Source organism: Pelecanus crispus, chromosome 14 (assembly GCF_030463565.1).
Source record: "Pelecanus crispus isolate bPelCri1 chromosome 14, bPelCri1.pri, whole genome shotgun sequence".
In the NCBI taxonomy this organism is placed as follows: Eukaryota; Metazoa; Chordata; class Aves; order Pelecaniformes; family Pelecanidae; genus Pelecanus; species Pelecanus crispus.
Genome location: NC_134656.1, coordinates 666,617 through 683,896, shown reverse-complemented (window position 1 = coordinate 683,896; position 17,280 = coordinate 666,617). Strand labels below are relative to the sequence as shown.

Below are 17,280 nucleotides of genomic sequence, written 5' to 3'. Positions count from 1 at the left end.
AGGGGCCGCCCCGGGCCCGGCCCCGGCCCCGGCCCGGCGGGCGCAGCCCCGGGTGGGAGCCCCTGAGGCCGCCCCGGGTGGGCGCAGGCTGCGGGCCGCCGCCGCCCGGCCCAACGCTGTGACAGCCCCCGGCGGCCCCTCAGCCGCCGCCCCCCAGCATGGCCGTCTTCGACACCCCCCAGGAGGCCTTCGGGGCCCTGCGCCCCGCCTGCGTGCAGCTGACGAGGGCGCAGACCATGGAGAACGTGGCGCGGCTGCAGGCCTGCCTGGCGGCGGTCGGCGCCTCGGCGCTGCAGGAGCTGCAGGAGTACGTCCTCTTCCCCCTGCGCTTCGCCCTGAAGGTGCCGGGGCCCAAGCAGGAGCGGCTGGTGCAGAGCGTGGTGCAGTGCATTTCCTCCGTCCTGGCGGCGACGTGCGTGAAGAAGCAGGAGCTCCTGCAGGAGCTTTTTTCTGAGCTCTGTACGTGCCTCTCCCCACCTTCTGGCTCAAGCAAACCGGCCCCGCTGTCAGAGGAGTTAAAGCTGGCCGTAATCCAGGCACTCCACACCCTGATGCATTCAGCTTATGGGGACATTATCTTGTCTCTGTATCAACCTTCCACCCTTCCCCTCTTAGGATTCGCTGTATCTTTGCTTCTGGGCCTAGCAGAGCAAGAAAAAGCGAAGCAAATTAAGATCTCTGCTTTGAAGTGCTTGCAAGTCCTAGTTCTGCAGTGCGACTGCCAGGAGCATCGACACCTAGATGAAGACGAGGCACAGCAATGTGGGGATTTGTTTGCTTCTTTTCTGCCTGGGATTTCCATTACGCTGTCTCGGGTTATTACTGGAGACATCAAACAGGGTCACAAACCCACCGTTTCTGCCATCAGACTCTTTTATCTGATTGTTGGCTTGGTAATGGCTGATGCACAGCTAGCTAGAATCCCAAAGAACAAAGAAAAGCTGCCAGGGGAACAAAGCAGAATATCAGAACTAATGGTCCATAGAGGACCTGAATGGAGTAAAAGTACTGCTGAAAAACTCTCTCTCCTCCTGCATAAAATGGTTGAATTTTCTTCAGTTCACCCCCACTGGAAAGTGAGACTGGAACTGGTGGAACTGGTCCACCACTTACTGAGGAACTGCAGTCAGTCGCTGGTGGACTCGTTCAGTCACCTTTTAAAGGCCGTGGTTGGGCTGGTGAACGATGAAAACAGCGAAGTCCAAAGCAGGTGTAACGAGGTTCTGCAAGGTATTGCAGAACAGAGGATTGTAGCGCAGAACAGGGCTCTTGCCGATGTCCTCTCCGAGAACCTCCATTCCCTTGCCACAGCTCTTCCTCGCCTGATGAACTCTCAGGACGACATGGGCAAGGTTTCCACTTTGAGCTTGTTGCTCGGCTATCTGAAGCTGCTGGGCCCCAAGATTAACATTGTCCTCAACTCCACATCCCACCTCCACCGTCTGTCCAAAGCGCTGATGCAAGTTCTGGAGCTGGACGTGACAGATGTGAAGATCGTGGAAGACAGACGCTGGGGCTGCGAGAGCGCGTGCGGACCTTCAGGCTCCTTGCAGCACGGTGCGCAGAAGCGCAGGTGTCAGGAGAAATACTTTCGCTTCTTCACGGAGGAGAAAGTTTTCCAGCTCCTTCAGCAAGTTTGTCGTGTTCTTGGCTACTACGGGAACCTCTATTTGCTTGTAGATCATTTCATGGGGCTGTACGGTGAATCTGGCATGTACCGAAAGCAGGCAGCGATGGTCCTCAATGAGCTGATTGCAGGAGCTGCTGGAATCGGGGTGGATGTCCTTCAGGAAAGGGAAATTTCACCAAACATGGATGATCTCAAAGGGTCCATAACGTCCATTCTCGATGAGTACACAGACCAGGCGAACTGGTATTTGGTCACTAGCATTGACACAGAAGAAATCAGCCACGAGCACTCTGTGCAACATTCAGGACTTGCTGCCCATCCAGGAGGTGCGTGCAGCAGCAGTCTCCTTCTGTCCCCAGAGTCACACGTAACGACCCACACCATGAACGGCAACATCTGGCAGATCTGCATCCAGCTGGAAGGTGTCGGCTGCTTCGCTGCTGTCCTCGGGAAGGAATTCCGGTTGCTTCTGCTGTCAGCTCTCTACCCTGTGTTGGAGAAGGCTGGTGACAAGACTCTGCTCATCAGTGAGACGGCACTGGGGACGCTGGTAGACATATGCGAGGCCTGCAGTTACAACTCTGTGCAGTCTTTGATTAATGAGAATTCTGACTATCTGGTGAACGGGATTTCCCTGAATTTGCGCCAGCTGGCACATCAGGCGCATGCTTCCCAGGTCCTGGACACCATGCTGAGGCATTCGGATGCCAGCTTGCTGCCGCTGGTAGAAGATGTTATCCAAGATGTCTTGTCTACACTAGATCAGTCTTACAGTAGCCAGGCTTCCACTTTCCTCAGGGTCCTCCACTCAGTAATGGCAGCTTTAGGTATCTAAATGATGTTTACTTTGCAGAGTTCAGTCTTACTGTAACTAAGGGTACTTGTCTTTGACCTTTCGACTTGCCATGGGAGATTTCAAGTAGCTGAGGTACTGCAGCGTGATGGCAGCTTTGCTTTGCTTGGTGGGCCAGCTCTCAAGCAAAGATCGCCAATAGCTTCTGCTCTCCACAACCAGTTTCTGTTTGTCTGGCCTGTAGACTTGCAGGAACGTGGCCTGTAGTGGTTGAGAAAGGATGGATTTGCTACTCCCATAAACGTTCTGTAGGAGCACGTGGAGTATATTCCTTTTTATATTGGGGGTTTTAACATTCTCTTACCGTCAGGGAGGTCACGGTGATGTGACAGCAGGTGCACAACTCTGTAGTTCAGTCCAACGAGACTCGAGAGTCACGTTCATCTCTCAAGGAGTCTGTGGTACCTTGCTGACTTGCAGGAGGGCATCATGATTACTTAGTGACATATCAGTTCCTTTTTTGCAGTCCAATGGTTTGGCTCGTCCTGCGGTGAGGAAGACCAGCAAAGGCAGACTGCCGAGTGGCAGAGCAGGACTGCGTCCCAGGAGCAGCAGGTGGTGACGAGGCAAGAAGTGGAACGATTCTTCCTTGACTATGTCAGACAGAAGCAGATCGCAGAAGGCAACCTTCCTGACCCAGGGGATGAGGAGGCAGGTCAGTACTGTGCATGACTGAAGAAGAGTATGCTCAACTTGGAGAAAGGCAGTGACCCGTGAGGTTTCCTTTTGGCAGGCGGGGGGCTTGGGACCAGGCTGGAAGCCTCGCACACTCCTGGCAGTCTCAGGTCTGCTTTGAGCTGATCTTGGCTCATGTAAGGTGCTGCTGGGTGTTCTTGCTTTGTTCTGTGCATGGGGGGGGGTGAAATGTTTGCAGATCAAGGCTCATCTAGCTCTAAGACACAGCACACTATATTTTGCCTTACCTCATGACCAGCCATTTGGGTTCAGGACCCAAAGTTTCCTCTTTCCAGGATCCTACTGCATTTTCCTCACCCTCCCTTGGGAATCCCTGTACCATTTTCTCCTGGCTGATGATGCCACCACTCCCTTCTCACTTGGCCTTGGCAGGGCATGCACATTCACATAGGGAACTTTCTAGTCTTTACTGGGCTATGCTGCAATCCTGACCTTTAAATGCTTCATCTTTAAACACCCAGGCTTTTCATTTCTAATAAAAATCAATGGGGAAATAAGTCCATGGTGAGGAGAGACTGCAAATGTCAGACCTACTGCATTGTCTAGTACAGAAAGCAAGCATTCCCTAGTCCCACAGTCTTAACTGAATCTGACGCTTAACTCGCACAATTCAAGCATAGACTTGACTATATCTAAATATGTTAAAAAATGCCAAAGGCCTCATGGAGAGGGAATTTGCAGAGTAGTTGTGGGTAGGTATTGTGATCTCCCACAACTTCCAAGTCATCTTCATGGCTTCAGTAATGGTTTTGTCTTCCAGATGAGGTTCCCCACCTTGCTAAGCCGGAGCCAAACAACTCTGACATGGAAGGAGAAACTCCGCTGCCAAGCCATGCTCAACTGGCCAAAGACGTGATGGAGAGGTGCATCCACTTGCTGTCTGACAGGAACCTCCGAGTGCGGCTGAAGGTTAGTAAATGCCGGCTTTGAGGGGACAGGTGGTGCCCACGAAGGGGGCTGGTAGTTCGTCAACGCGTGCACGGTGCATGTTGGGCTTCCCGCCGTAGCGAGGTCAGTGCTGCCATGTGCTCTGTCAGGACAGAACCTCCGAGCCTGGCAAGAGAAAGGGAGACAGTTTCCTTGGGAGTAGTCTGGTTTAGGAATGGCAGCCAGGCTGAACAGAATCTTAAGGGTGGCTTCATGTCAGGCACCTTCCCTCGATGCTCACGATAGTCAAGTCTTGTGCCTCAGCCTTCGGTGGAGGAGGCAGAAACATCTTTCTCCCATCTAGGCCTCCCATCCCCCTTCCTCAGACTGTAGCACGCAGACTGATGAACGTTTCTGAAGTTGCTGGGGTGATGATAAGCAGGGCTAAAAGCCTGGGTTTTCTTAATTATAAAAATCCTTTGAAGGTGGCCTCCTTTTAAACTGCAAAGCGAGACAGAAAATGCAGCAGTGAGGCATAACCCAGATTCTTGCCACGGAGACCCCAGCCCTGCCAGGTGATCCTGCTGCCGTGCCAGTCCCAGCGCACAGCTCAGCCCGCAGGATCAGGCCAGAAGTCACACCCTGCTTCCAGCCCGGCTCTGTAGCCCAGCACAAGTTATGTCACTGTGCTGCTTGTCCCTTTCCGAACAGGCCTGTGTTATGTGCACTGTTCTCTTGTCCCAGTTCACGCTGAGGTAAAACCGTACTTTTTTATATTAAAGCCCTTCTTTCTCCTGGCTCCCTGGTGCGACACTGGGGATCCACCTGAATGCCTGGCGCTGCCGCACTCTGACAGTCTGTTACCTACCCCTCCTGCCCAGGTCCTGGACGTGCTGGAGCTCTGCGTAACTGTGCTGCATCCTCACGGAAACCATCTGCTTCCCATGGCTCATCGTGTCTGGCCAGCTCTCGTCACCCGGCTGATTAGCGATGACCCTCTGGCAGTGCTCAGAGCCTTCAAGGTACAGCCGCGAATCTCTGCCAACAGCCTTCAAGCTGGCGCTTAGAAGGCAAGCGGCTCAGGCGTTGCTGTGGCCCGTGAGAGAAGCACTGAGCTTTGTGGAGTCATTTTTAAATGTGGCTCAGAACGCAGGGTCACCGCCCTACAGTGGGTAGGCTTGTACCACTCCCACTGCAGCTCGTCCACAGATAAAACCTTGACACTGTTCCTGGGGGAAACAGCAATGTTAGTGGTTATTGCAGGGAAGAGGAAAACAGTTCTTTTACAGCCTAAGCAGCTGTCAGAGGCACTGTATAGTGCAACTTGGCCTTCCTAGAGCCACAGTCTCAGCACCCCCCCCTTGGAAGTCTTACACTGAAGAGAAGGGGTTGTTTTGCAATTGAGGCATCGGCAGGGGAGGGGAGAGGTTAAGCAAAGACTTGGCCTCGTAACAACACTATTAAAGAGCTCCTGACCATGTCAGCTGACTGCATGCTCTTCCTGACTCACAAGCTGGACAATAAAGCATGTTCCCAGAGGTTGCCAGTCCCAAGGTTTCACAGGGCTTCCTCTGCTGTGCAGAATGAGAATCATTTTAGAATCCTTCAGTGTGAATAAGAGTTTTGCTTCCCCAAATTCAAGAAGCCATACACTAGAATTTCAGAGTAGCCATACCTCACATGTGCCTGCCCTAAAAGAGGGAGAGATGGCTACACAAAAACTAATTAACTCTTGAAAAGTTCAAGGGATCATTACAATTAGCACTGAGTTTGGGTTTTGTTACAAGGAATACCCTGTGAGTGTCTTCCTTCCTAAATCTCAGGACAGGAAGCGTAGTATCAGTGTAAGCCAAACACAACATAACCAGCATCTCAGTCCTGCACGCTAAGACCACGAGTTTAGTGAAATTCCAAGAGAGACCGCGTTCTGGCCACACGGCTTGGCCCCATGCATCCCCCCTTCATTTTTACATGTATTTAAGGCCATTCTCTAGGGCAGTTTGGTTTTTATCCTGGGCACAGAGACCAAGGTGCCCTATGCTGTAGCCAGTTGGCCTTCCTGTTCGCTGGCATGCTTGTAAAGATGAACTGTTTCCACCACAAAGGCGATTCATATTTTAATGGTATTTCCTATCAGAGGCTCCTCAAGCAATTCTGAATAAGACTTCACAAGCTACTCTTACCTTTACTGTGCTAATGAGAGAAGGGCAGTCCTAGGAGGTTAGCCATGTGAAACTGAAGAGCAGGGTGCAGGTCACTCAGCCTCTCCATCAAGCATTCACCTTCTGCTCATTATGGGAAACGGTGGCAGGTGTGGTCACATTGCTCTCAACTGCAAAAAAAATATCAGGGGAGAACAAAAGCCTTATCCCCCAAGCTGGTGAGGATTGCTGAGCTCCTCCCCGACCTGTATGGGCACTTATCCTCCGGTAACTGATGTTTCTCCACTAGGTGCTGTGTACCCTGGCTCAAAAGTGCGGGGACTTTCTGAGGCAGAGATTCTCCAAAGATGTCCTGCCTAAGCTGACCAGTTCCCTCCTCAGCCAGGCCCCAGCAAGTGCCAGAGCCGGGCCTGTGTACAACCACACGCTTGCCTTCAAGTTGCAGCTGGCTGTGTTGCAGGGACTGGGTTCTCTGTGCGAGAAGCTGGACATGGGTGAGTACCAGGGAAAGCATAGGTCGTGTGAGATCTCTGCCGGACTTACCTCTTCTCCTTTCATCTCAACTGACCAGGCCTGCACTTGTTTCTTGTCCTTCTGCTGCCCATGGGATTGATTTCCTGATCTTCTCCAGCCTCCTCCCATTCAGGTCCTGCTGGGCCTTAATCTGTCCTCTTGGAGAGCTGTGGATGGAGGGGCCGGTCGCTCTTTACTCCCCAGGAGACAAATGGGAGACAAGATTCCCAGCTCCTTGCAGAACCTGACTGCTCATCGCACTTGTGCATGAGAAGTGGGTATAAAGTGGAGTGCCTGTGTTGCTGCAGCTAGGCCTTTGGGGCCATGCTTTGTTCTTCATTAACTGAAGAACTGGAGCCCAGATAAGACTTGCTAACTTGACTGGTTCCGTTTTGGGACATCTCTCTGGGTGACCCTGCAAATGGAGCACATCGCATTCTTCTACTGAATGAAACTCTCTGAAATTCTCCTAGGTTAAGTTTCTGGAGCTGACTTTGGTGAGGGAGAAGGTTTGCTGGCTACTTGCTCTTTTCCTCTCTCAATGCCCTTGATCACTTTCCTAGCTTTGCAGCAAGATGCTTAAGAGGCGAGGTCAGAAGAGCTCTGGGGTCAGACAGTTCAAAGGCTCAGAAGCCTCTTGCTGCCAATTTAGAGCTGATTCTGTTAGGCAGTAGCCGCTGAGTAGGTTACCTCCTACCCTTCTTTTCTGTTCCATTTCTGCAGGCGAGAGTGACCTGAATAAAGTGGCAGATGCCTGCCTGATTTACCTCAGTGCCAAGCAACCCATGAAATTGCAAGAAGCTGCCCAGAGGTAATGTCTCTTAAATGCAGGTGTATCAGGTGTACAAATAATGTGGGACAGAGGGAGCACAGTAACCCCTTTCTTTTTGCATCTTTCCCATTCCTCCCTCCGGCACGTTTGCGTCCTGTGCAACAAGGTCTCTTATGGAAGTTAATGCCTTTCTCTGGTGAAGTATCATTCACTCACAAAATGAGCCGGAGAGGTTAGCTTGCCCACAAGTTACAGTTGACTTTCAGATCACCTTGTAGTGCGTTTGGGGACAGAGGGGGAAGATATGCTGCTTGCTTTTTTCTGACCACCTCCTATGCTAGAATACTTGGAGCTCTTGGCCCACTGGTAGTGTAAAACTGCAGAGGGGAAGACAGCTCTGCAAGAGGATGGGCCAGACATTCCCATGCATTTTATTACTTAATACCTTCTGCAGGCTGGGGGATTTACGTCTGTTATCCTTCCATTTTCCCTGGGCTCCTGTGATCATGTCAACCCAGGCTCTACTAGGTGGGCCGGAGTTTGTTTGGGAAGCTGTCGGTCTTGGCACCAGTCTTGCTCCGAGAAGGCTGGAAGAGGTTAAAAGAGCACAAACAGTTTAGGTGAACACACATCAGCTCTATGAAGTGTTGACAGACATACTTCGCTGTTTGGTATACAAAATCCTGCTCAGCGTGTTCCTGCTGTCAGGATAAGAAATCACTGTTGTCATATGTTGTCACCTGGAAACAAGGCCAGAGATTTCAGCAGAGACAACGAGTCCAGATGCAGAACATGGAAAGCGAGTGAGAGCGCAGTGCACCTCTGTGCCTGCTGAAGGACAGGGGTAAAAGCCCCGCTCTCTCTGTATGGCCAGCCCTCCCCTGCCCTGAGGGAGGGGTTCAGCAGGCGCTGTGGATCGCGGAGCTCGGGCTCCGAAAAGGGAAGAGCTGCCCGTTCCCTTTCACCTGTGCCGGCCTCCCAGGGGGGTGCAGGGTGCGAAGGGCTTTTGTGTGGCCAGGCAGCAGTTTAGCCAGAGAGCGCGCTCAGAAGCTGTAGCTGTACCTTTGTTTGTATTCCTGCGCTGGTGAGAGTAGGTTTATTTTTACCTTAGTGGCTTTTATTGCATCACAGCAGGCTTCAGCAGCATTTGTTCGGCAAAGGCGTTCTTCGCTGTAGGCTGGCATACCCTTAATACAATAAAGCGTTCATCTGTGTAAGCAATGCTGGAATGGAAAGCAGAACACCAGGATTTATCTAGGTATTTTGAATCTTAAGCTTTTAAATCATTAACAAAGCAGTCTGAAAAGCTGTGCAATTTCCCCCCACAGCAGGGGTGGGGGGAAATACTGAATTAGCCCTATGATGTGATAGGGTCATTAGAAGCTGTATTGTGAAGCAAGCTCACTGTTATTGGAGAAAAAGGGCAGCAAACTTCAGGGCAAGTAACATTTTTCTCTTGTATATTATTTTTATGCTATTTTAAGGGAAAAATGCCACATATTACACCACTCCCCCCGTGCCTTTGATGCACCATACATTACATATTTCACTGAACAAAGCAAGGTCTTCTGTGAACAGTTATCTCACGTGTAGCTCTGTTGGCCAGACACATATATGCACTGAGGCATGCAATATGTCTGGCCTGATACTAGCCATGCATATGGCAGTACTTGTAGGGAGGTTTTGGGGTTTTTTTTAGTTTAGTCCTGTCTGATCCCTGGTCCTGGAGCCTGGATGGATCAGAGTTAAACATATCAAAATCACTTTTTTTACTATAGTACACATGATAGGAGGTTTCAGCTTGGAAAAGTCAAAATTAGTTTGTACCATAACAATCTGCTCCTGGATAAGAATCACTTCTCAGCCACGCTTCAGCTTCCTTTCTGCAGCTGCTCGCCCACCAGATTCCTGTAAGCTCCAGTCCTTTTCCTTGCTCTCCCTGTGCCCAAAGGTAATCCTGCAAACTGACACAGGTTGTCACACATAAGGCCCTTTCCATCTGGGCAAGGGCAATGCTGTCAGCCTGCTACATGAAAAATTCTGCATTTTAAATGCTTCTAAAAACAGACAGACCAGAACTAATGTTAGCCACAGCATGAGTACCAACGTACATCACATAACTCAGCTTTATCACTGCAGAAATCATACAAGGTAAAAAGATGTTTGGAATCAGCTTGCCATATTGATTTATACTAACTGGCCTTTGCTCAGCTTTTTGGATTCTTACTCAACTCATGAGTTGTGACCTGCCAAGAACAAGGTCAGGTCTTACAAAGTCAGCTGTAGCTCCAATAACTCCCTGCACTGACTAGGTGAGGATTCTGTAGGTATGTGAAGGACTAAGCAGGAATTTTTGGCCAAGGTACTGGAGCCACCAAAAAAAAAAGGGGGGGGGGGGGGGGGGGAGTTTTGGCTGTCATCCAGGGGTGTTATTGTGCCCCAAGGAGGCTGCTTAATCCCATTTACAGGACCCTGTAGTTTTATTAGATGAACCAGTGGGAGTAAGTGAATTTTGTAACTGCTGGTTCATGCAATACTCAACAGGCAAAAATAGACGCTGGGAAGAAAAGAACTCCAGCATGTCTGAGGAAGAGAAAAATGGGACAATAGGCTTTATAATAAGATAGCTGCTGGGACTATTCCAGGAGAGGAATATTATCCAAAGCTTGGGGGGTGGGGGAAAAAATACTGAAGAGGAATTTGGGAAGGCTAGGGAACACTAGCTACATCTTTGCTTTCATTGAAAATAAGCCAGTGCAGCTGTGGGTGAAGCGACCAGAGACGCTTGAGCAGCTAAGGGGTGGTGGTGCAGGGCCAGGCATCGGGAGCGAGGTGGGGGGAAGACAGTGTCAACTGAAAGTCACAATATGTAAATCTGAGCTTCTCAGCAATTTATTAAATTGCATCATCCCTGACCAGCTTTTCACTTTGGGGGTTGGAAACAAAAAAAACTTTGAAGGAAAAGAGATTAAGAAATTGTCATTGGCTTATGTCAACACTTCACAAATAGTTCTGCATTTTTTCAGTTTGAAGTGGCTGTTTTGAAATTTACACCTAATTCCTAATAAATGTTTACAGCCTGTGAAATTTACCATTCGACCTTTTGGTCAACAGTCTGACTAAGAATGGGGTTTTTTTTTCCAGGATGCAGAAATAATTTTCCCAGCTCTTACTGTAGTCTGTGGTGAGCTGTATCTAGTTAAACATTCGGCAGAGATGCAAAAGCCAGAAAGACCTGTCCCTGTGCCAGCCTGTTCACTGTGCTGTGGCTTTGCTTTAGAGCTTGGGAAAAGACAAGGCAACAGAATAGCCAAACTCTGCTCTGTGCTAGTAGAATAAGTTGTTTAGCACAACTGGAACAAATATGAGCTATTTTTGGACCTTTTCAGATATCAAAGTTGATTACGCAGCGTACCTCTTTTGGTTTGTGTAGTTTATTGGATACTTATTGACAGCTGTCATTCGCAAGCTGGGCCGAAGTACACTAAAACAGCCACCTGCACGAGGCAAAATTCAATAAAATTATATTTAAGTTAAAAAAAAAAAAGCAACAACAGAAAACAAACCTGGATTAACCCCAGGATTCTTTGCCATGGAAACAGGTTGCTTAGAAACTACCCCAGAGTTAGTTTGAAAATGTAAAAGTCAAGTTGTTCTTTAAGCTGCACAGCACTCCGGGTTATCAGGAGATAATCACACGCCTCAGGCCATTATGGGCACAAGAGGCAGCGGAGTTCTCCAGGGACCAGCTAATCTCTTGAGGGTTGCTCTCTCCAGAGCAGCTGATGGGGAAGAGGTTGGAGAGCAGGGTATCTTTGCTGTGAACATAAGAGGTGAAGTTATGCATGTGCTGGAGAAGCAGAAGCCAGCTGAATGGTATTCCCTGTTCCCATGTTTACTTCTCAGCGATTCATCTTTCTTGCCTGGCCCTATCCGCCCCAGCCATAAGGAGCGAGGATTATTTCCATGCAGCAGCCCATCATAAGCTAGGGGAAACCGCTGGGACCTGCTGTTTGCTGGCAGGCAGACAGCCGCAGGCTCGCGCTGCCACGGCCAAGCGAGCACCAGCAGAGCCAGGAGAGCACTGGCAGAGCTTGGAGAGCTGGTGCAGGGACGTCAGCAGGCGCAAGCTCTAGACCCTGCCCCAGCGAGCCTGCCTGCACTTCACGCAGCCTGGCACCAAGGTCGGGCCAGCCCTCCCCTTTCCAGCCAGTACAGCTGCAGTAACGAAGCCAGGGGAGCGGAGAGCCCCACGAGCTCACCTGCGTCCGGCTGTCCCCCAGAAAGAAGGGACGTTGCTGGTGCAGTTGTTGCCAAGCTCAGCTATCGCTTTGGAGCACGGTCACGCTGGGTTCCTCTGGAGCAGGCAGATAGGCACTGCAAGCACCTTCAGGAGGGGACACTGCCAACAGCTTGCGGTAGCAACGTCATCCCTCATTGCTGTTCAGAAACCTGAGAGACAGTCAAGCGGTTAGTGGCAGACAGGTAAAAGAAACAACTTTGGCTGCTCGTGGAGTAACGAGTCATACAGCCACAAGATTGTTGTAAAGAGATGAGGGAGCTTTCTAGTGCCTCCATCTCATTTCTGTGCTTTTTCAGGTCAGCCACGGTATTGCGCTCCCTTTCAGAGGAGAGCTTCTAAAAGGGATTTCTGCCTGCTCCGCATAGGAAGCAAGCTCACTTGAGGGATAAAAGTTCAGGGAGAAGTTTTGACAGCAGTCGGGTCTGGATTTTGCATAGCTTTTGTAGCAGGTGATCTTTGATTTTAGAGGGGGGACTTCTGTGCTTCTTGGGGCAACAGACAGACCTACCCTCTGAATTCACGTTACCTCACCCAGCTGTGTCCTCCTTGTGGCCCCATGATTTTGGTAGAAACTAGAGACCTGAAGATGTGTGGCTAGGCATTTACTGGGGTCTTGGAAAGCTGACCTGTAAGTCTGGGGAGTGCTGCGTGCCCTTGGTGCTCAGTCTCCGTGGGAGCCCAGAGTACTCGGCACCATGCAGGAGGAGGCCTTGCAGTGCTGTCAGGGCAGCTTGCAAATTCTAGTTTAATTTTGTACATGGCACAGCCAGCGAACTTAATACCAGTTAAGCCCAGTACGCCTTCTGTGCATTAAACCCTGACACAGACCTAGCCAAGCCCAAAGGTTACCGAAAATGAAAACTGACAGGAAGAAATGAGTAAGTGTAGGTCATGCAAATCAGCCATTTGCTCTTTTGCTCCTAGGAGCTTCCTGCTCTCCAGCAAGACTGGCTGCAGCATCTTTGTTACAGCAGCTCACAGCTGGAGTCAAAAGTGTGAAGTGCATGCTCAAAAGTCAAATCCCCCATCTTAACCTGGGGTATTGAAATTCAAAGTGAAAACCATCAACACAGCAGTAAAGCATTAGCAGAAGTTGTCATTCCTTTCTTCCTCTATTCTATGGTTAATGAAGGGATTTCTTTTTTTAGAAAAAAAAAAAAAGAAAATCCTGCTTTGTGAAAGGTGCTGTGCAGAAGGAAGAAGACTTGGAGGCAGCTAATAAAGATTTGGGATGGCAGGAAGCCTCACATAAACAAAAAGCCCTCAGTACAGCATTCAGCTCCACTTAGGGCCCAGCCTGAACAGCTGTCCAGAAATACCCTTGGTTTTACCACTTCTGAAAAGGGAGGAGTCCAGATGGGTTGACCCCTCGCTCCCCAAAAACCTGAGAGGGTGGTGAACACCATATACAACTTCTTTTAAGAGCTCTGCAGGTGCAGTTGTCCAAAACATGCCAGATGTAAGTAGCACGTGCGATATTCTGCAGTTGCCTCCCCACGCTTGGGACAGGCTGATTTAGAAAGGCTTTTGCCAGCAGCAGCCCACGATGCTGACACCAAAGCCTGGTTCAGTTATTCACCAGCTGCTTGTCTGATGTCGATAACTTACTGTGTAGCATAATAACTATTTTTCTCCCACTTGCCAGTAGATGTGAAGCCACTAAGCTGTCGTCTCTTGGGCGCAGGAGCCATTTTAACCGCTCTCTCTAATGAGCCTCTGAGTCTGTTCAGCTGTCAGAGGTTGCAGACATCAAAGCTTTCCACAGCTCTCTGTTAATGACCCTGTTGGGTGCCAGTCAGAGGCCTTCTCCTTACTCTTCTTTCCTTCTTCCCAATGTTTTCCAAAGTGTTTTCCTCCACTTAATGCACATGGACCCTGACAGCACCTGGCTCCTCCTGAACGAGGTCTGCTGCCCGCACCAGTACGAGCCCCCCCACATCAGCCTGCGGCCCGTGAAGCTACGTGGGATGGGGAGGCAGCGGAACGAGTTCACCGACAACGTGCTGCTCCTGCTGAAGAGGCTGCAGCAGCGGGAGAGTGCGACGCCACAGGCTGGCACCCAAGAGGCATCTCCTCCGTGACAGAGCTACACAGCGGCTGGGAGGGGAAAAAGGAGCCACCGGGATAGAGCTCACCTGGGAAAATCCCGTCATTCAGGCCCCGAATCGTTCTGGGGGCAAAGGAAGGATTGCCCAGGCTGGGGCACTGGCCAAGGCACCCTGCCCATGGGCAGAAGTTTTTTGTGGTTTTTTTTTTTGAAACAGCATTTGAGGCTGAGGTGGGTACATTGCCCTGATTCCTCCTGACTTGTATTTCTCTGCACATGGTGCTGGAGAGAAATCCAAGGGTCGTAGCACATCTATTTCAAGTTCTTTAGTACAGAGAGAGTAATTTTCCAGAAATTACTTCCCAACACTCGATCCTTGGGTGGTGCCCTTCAGCACCCCCAACCCCTCTGACCTCCTCACAGCTGTGATATTCCCCCCTGTTCTCAGCTGGACAGTGATTGCCAACTCGAAACAAAAGCTTTTTCTGGCCTTAATCCTTCCCAGGGAGAGAATCCCGTTTGGGGTGCATTAAAAACCTTTTCTTTTTAAAACCAGTTAATATCAGAAAAAGTTAAAATGCATTTCTAATAAATTCCTTACCAGTATTACTGGCAAGAACAGCATGTCCTCTGAGAAACATCCAGGCTGTTCCTTATACTTTGCAGTTTGCTGACTCCGGCTGCTGAGAGTGGCCAAATGCGTTGTGCTCCCCGATTCTCACCACTGAGTGCGAGAGATTCTTTAGAAAAATGGCCAGCCCTGATTTACAACTTGCAAGTGATTTAAGAGCCCTCCCCATTCCCACATTGCCTGCCATTCTCACAGGCTGCTTCTTAGAGCTCTCCAATTTCTAACACCCACCCCAAGAACTAGATGAACTATCTGCCCGTGGCCCGGTGCAGCCTCCCAGGTGGGTGCATACGTGGTCAGACGGTGCAGGCAGTGACGTGAGGAGCGAGCGTGGTGGTACCACGGCGTGCTCAAGCAGGTGTAGCTCAATGCAGTCAGCAGAGAGGACAATGAGTCTTCGGGGTTTTGCCACCGCTGCCAAAGGGGTCCCCTCCGGAACACGGCACGGGCTCACTGCTCACCTGAGAGCCGCTGTAGCGTGCTGCAGCTCCCGAGTCCTCCAGGCTCCATCCCCAGAGGTGGTCTGCAGGGGCTGCTTTGCTCGGCTGCTCCCAGACCACACCATCTCCTGGATTCATCAGCTTCACCCAGAGGGACTTCGGGCAGCAGGCTGCCTTCCAACAGACACCTGTGAAAGTTTTATGCTAGTAAAGCAAAGGGACAGATCTTGACTGTCAATTTGGAAGCAAGCTCAGAAATGCAAAAACCAAAGCAATAAACTGATTGTTAGATGGAACAGGCTTTGTGCATCGCTGTGGGGAGCCCGGGTGAGCATCCAAAGCGTGTGTCAATGTGGGGACCAAGGGGACTGCTGCTGACGCTCGCACCCCCCTCAGCCAGGACTGCCTCCCCTGGTCTCCCTGGTTTTGTTCAGACTTTACTCCTGGTTGCTTTTCCAGGAAAAACACAAGCCAGTGGCTTTTTACTGGGTAGGACAGGGCTGCAGTTCAGCTTTCACCCTTTTATGCTTTTTTTAATATATATTCAGTGCTTAACATCAGGCTGGATTTTGTACAAAGGAACCCTTCGGAGTTGATCTGATGGGGAAGACAGGAGAGGCAGAAAGGTGAAATATTACCTTTGCTCTCCAAAGCACCCTTGGGGTTGGTGCAGAATTTTCTGGATTGTTATAGCACTTGATAAAACTCATCTATCAGGTGCACACGCTGCATCCAGCCCACCTCTGCCTTCAGCGCTGGCCGGAGCTCACACGAGAGGAACCAGCAGCACTGCAATGGTGTTGGGTGCTCCTGCCCAAACCACCCGTTCTGGTCTCTCCGGAGACCGGTGCCCAGGAACCGGCCGCATCCCCAGCCGGGCCTGCGGCACAACCGACGGCAGGCGTCTCGGTGCAGAGTCCCGGGGCCGGTTTCTCCCGGTGCTCTCCAGGCTTCTCGGCTCTCCCGCAGATTTCCCCTGCGGCTGCCATCCCCAGCCAGCGGTTGGGTGCAGGCGGCAGAGGCAGGCTGGCCTGTCTCAGTCACACAGCCGTCTGTCACGGCTCTTCTCAGCTTCGTTATCACCCCTGCTTTATTACAGGCAGAGTAAATTGCTTTTGTCTGAAGCAGGATAATGGCCAGAAGAGTGACTGCGTGGAAATGGCATTTTCATGAGGCTGGTTCCTCCCTAGCAGTGACTTGCATATTAAGCTCAGCCCATGTGCAAGCGAGCCCAGGGGCTTCTCTGCTGCCCTGCCCGCACCCTCCTCCCCGGGCAGGCACCTGAGCAGCCCCCAAACCCACCGGGGTCCGGGACCGAGCTGCGGGCAGCACCCCAGGCTGCGGCAGGGGTGCCCAGCTCCGGTCCATCGAGCACCCTCGCCATCCCGGAGGAGACCCGGCCCCAGCGGGCAGCTGCCCCCCGCTCCGCAGAGCCGGAGGGGCTGGGGGGGGCACGGCCCTTCCCGGCCACAGCAAGCAGGGCTGCCGGCCGGCTCACCCTGCTCCAGCCACCCTCCCCGGGCAGCCAGGAAACCCGCGTCCAGTGGCCTCCTCCACCCACAAACCCAGCCGGGAACATGGGGAGACCCCCGCACCCGGGGTCAGGGGCACAGCCCCAAATGCAGCTCCCGGGGTCGGGCACTGCCATAGGGCTGCTGGGTCCTGCACAGACCCGGCGGGGTCCTCTCCTCTGACTCCCGCTCCCAAGATTTCATATAAACTCAGCAAAATTAATCTCTTCTAATAAAACCTGTTATTTTTAAAGCTCGCCTCTAGGTTTTGCAAATTACCACACCACACAGCAGTTTGTTTGCTCTCCATTTGAGGTGATTTGCAGCCCTTTACCCTCCCCAAAGCAGCTCCAGCTCTTCATTTTCCTCCTCTGTAGACTGTTTTTTACTGCACGGGTGGCTGATGCCTCCTGCTCCCTCTCCTCACCCCAGACAGGGTTCCCTGACAAGGAGCATCCAAGCGCAGCACAAGCCCCCACGGCTCCGCCGGGCAGAGTGACGGCGTGGCGGCTGTTATTGCGTGTGGCAAAGCAGAATTTCCAACAACAGCCCCCTTGCCCCGCAGCCGTGTAATATTTTTCTCCTGACAAAGTACCCTGCGTGTTTACAGGCTCCTGTGCCGTTTGCTCCCCCGAGACCGTGGCTCTGCAGGTGAGACCCAGAGCGGGTGGCAAAGGAGAGCGTGGCTCTCGCTGCGTCCCGCGGTCACCAGCCACACCGTGCCCTTCCTCTGCCGCCAGCGCTGGCTGACACCCGGCCGGCGGCTTTTGCTTTTGTTACTCTAACGCATGACAAATCGTTTCATATCAGCAAAGCGAGAGGTGAGTGCTACGGGGCTCCGGGGATTAATAAGCT

The 17,280-nt window shown here is 51.4% G+C and overlaps 1 protein-coding gene and 1 long non-coding RNA gene across 2 annotated transcripts; one reads left to right on the top strand and one right to left on the bottom strand.

Annotated features, from left to right (window-relative positions):
- The first annotated feature begins 158 nt into the window (after window positions 1–158).
- TTI1 (TELO2 interacting protein 1) lies at window positions 159–13,877 on the top strand. Its single transcript, XM_009484083.2, has 7 exons — window positions 159–2,457; window positions 2,950–3,138; window positions 3,940–4,088; window positions 4,928–5,068; window positions 6,498–6,702; window positions 7,445–7,532; window positions 13,643–13,877. The coding sequence occupies exons 1-7, from the start codon at window positions 159–161 to the stop codon at window positions 13,875–13,877; spliced, it is 3,306 nt and encodes a 1,101-aa protein (XP_009482358.2).
- Window positions 6,359–8,705, bottom strand: LOC142594879 (uncharacterized). Its single transcript, XR_012831628.1, has 4 exons — window positions 8,600–8,705; window positions 7,939–8,080; window positions 6,752–6,888; window positions 6,359–6,378 (listed from the first exon to the last, which is right to left on the bottom strand). It is a non-coding gene; the product is annotated as an uncharacterized LOC142594879 (long non-coding RNA).
- Window positions 13,878–17,280: the final 3,403 nt, after the last annotated feature.

Coding starts and splice junctions, on each gene's coding strand:
- TTI1 (XM_009484083.2), top strand. CDS start 159: ATGGCCGTCTTCGACACCCCCCAGGAGGCCTTCGGGGCCCTGCGCCCC. Junction 2,458..2,949: donor CTCAGTAATGGCAGCTTTAG/GTATCTAAATGA, acceptor CCTTTTTTGCAG/TCCAATGGTTTGGCTCGTCC. Junction 6,703..7,444: donor GTGCGAGAAGCTGGACATGG/GTGAGTACCAGG, acceptor CCATTTCTGCAG/GCGAGAGTGACCTGAATAAA.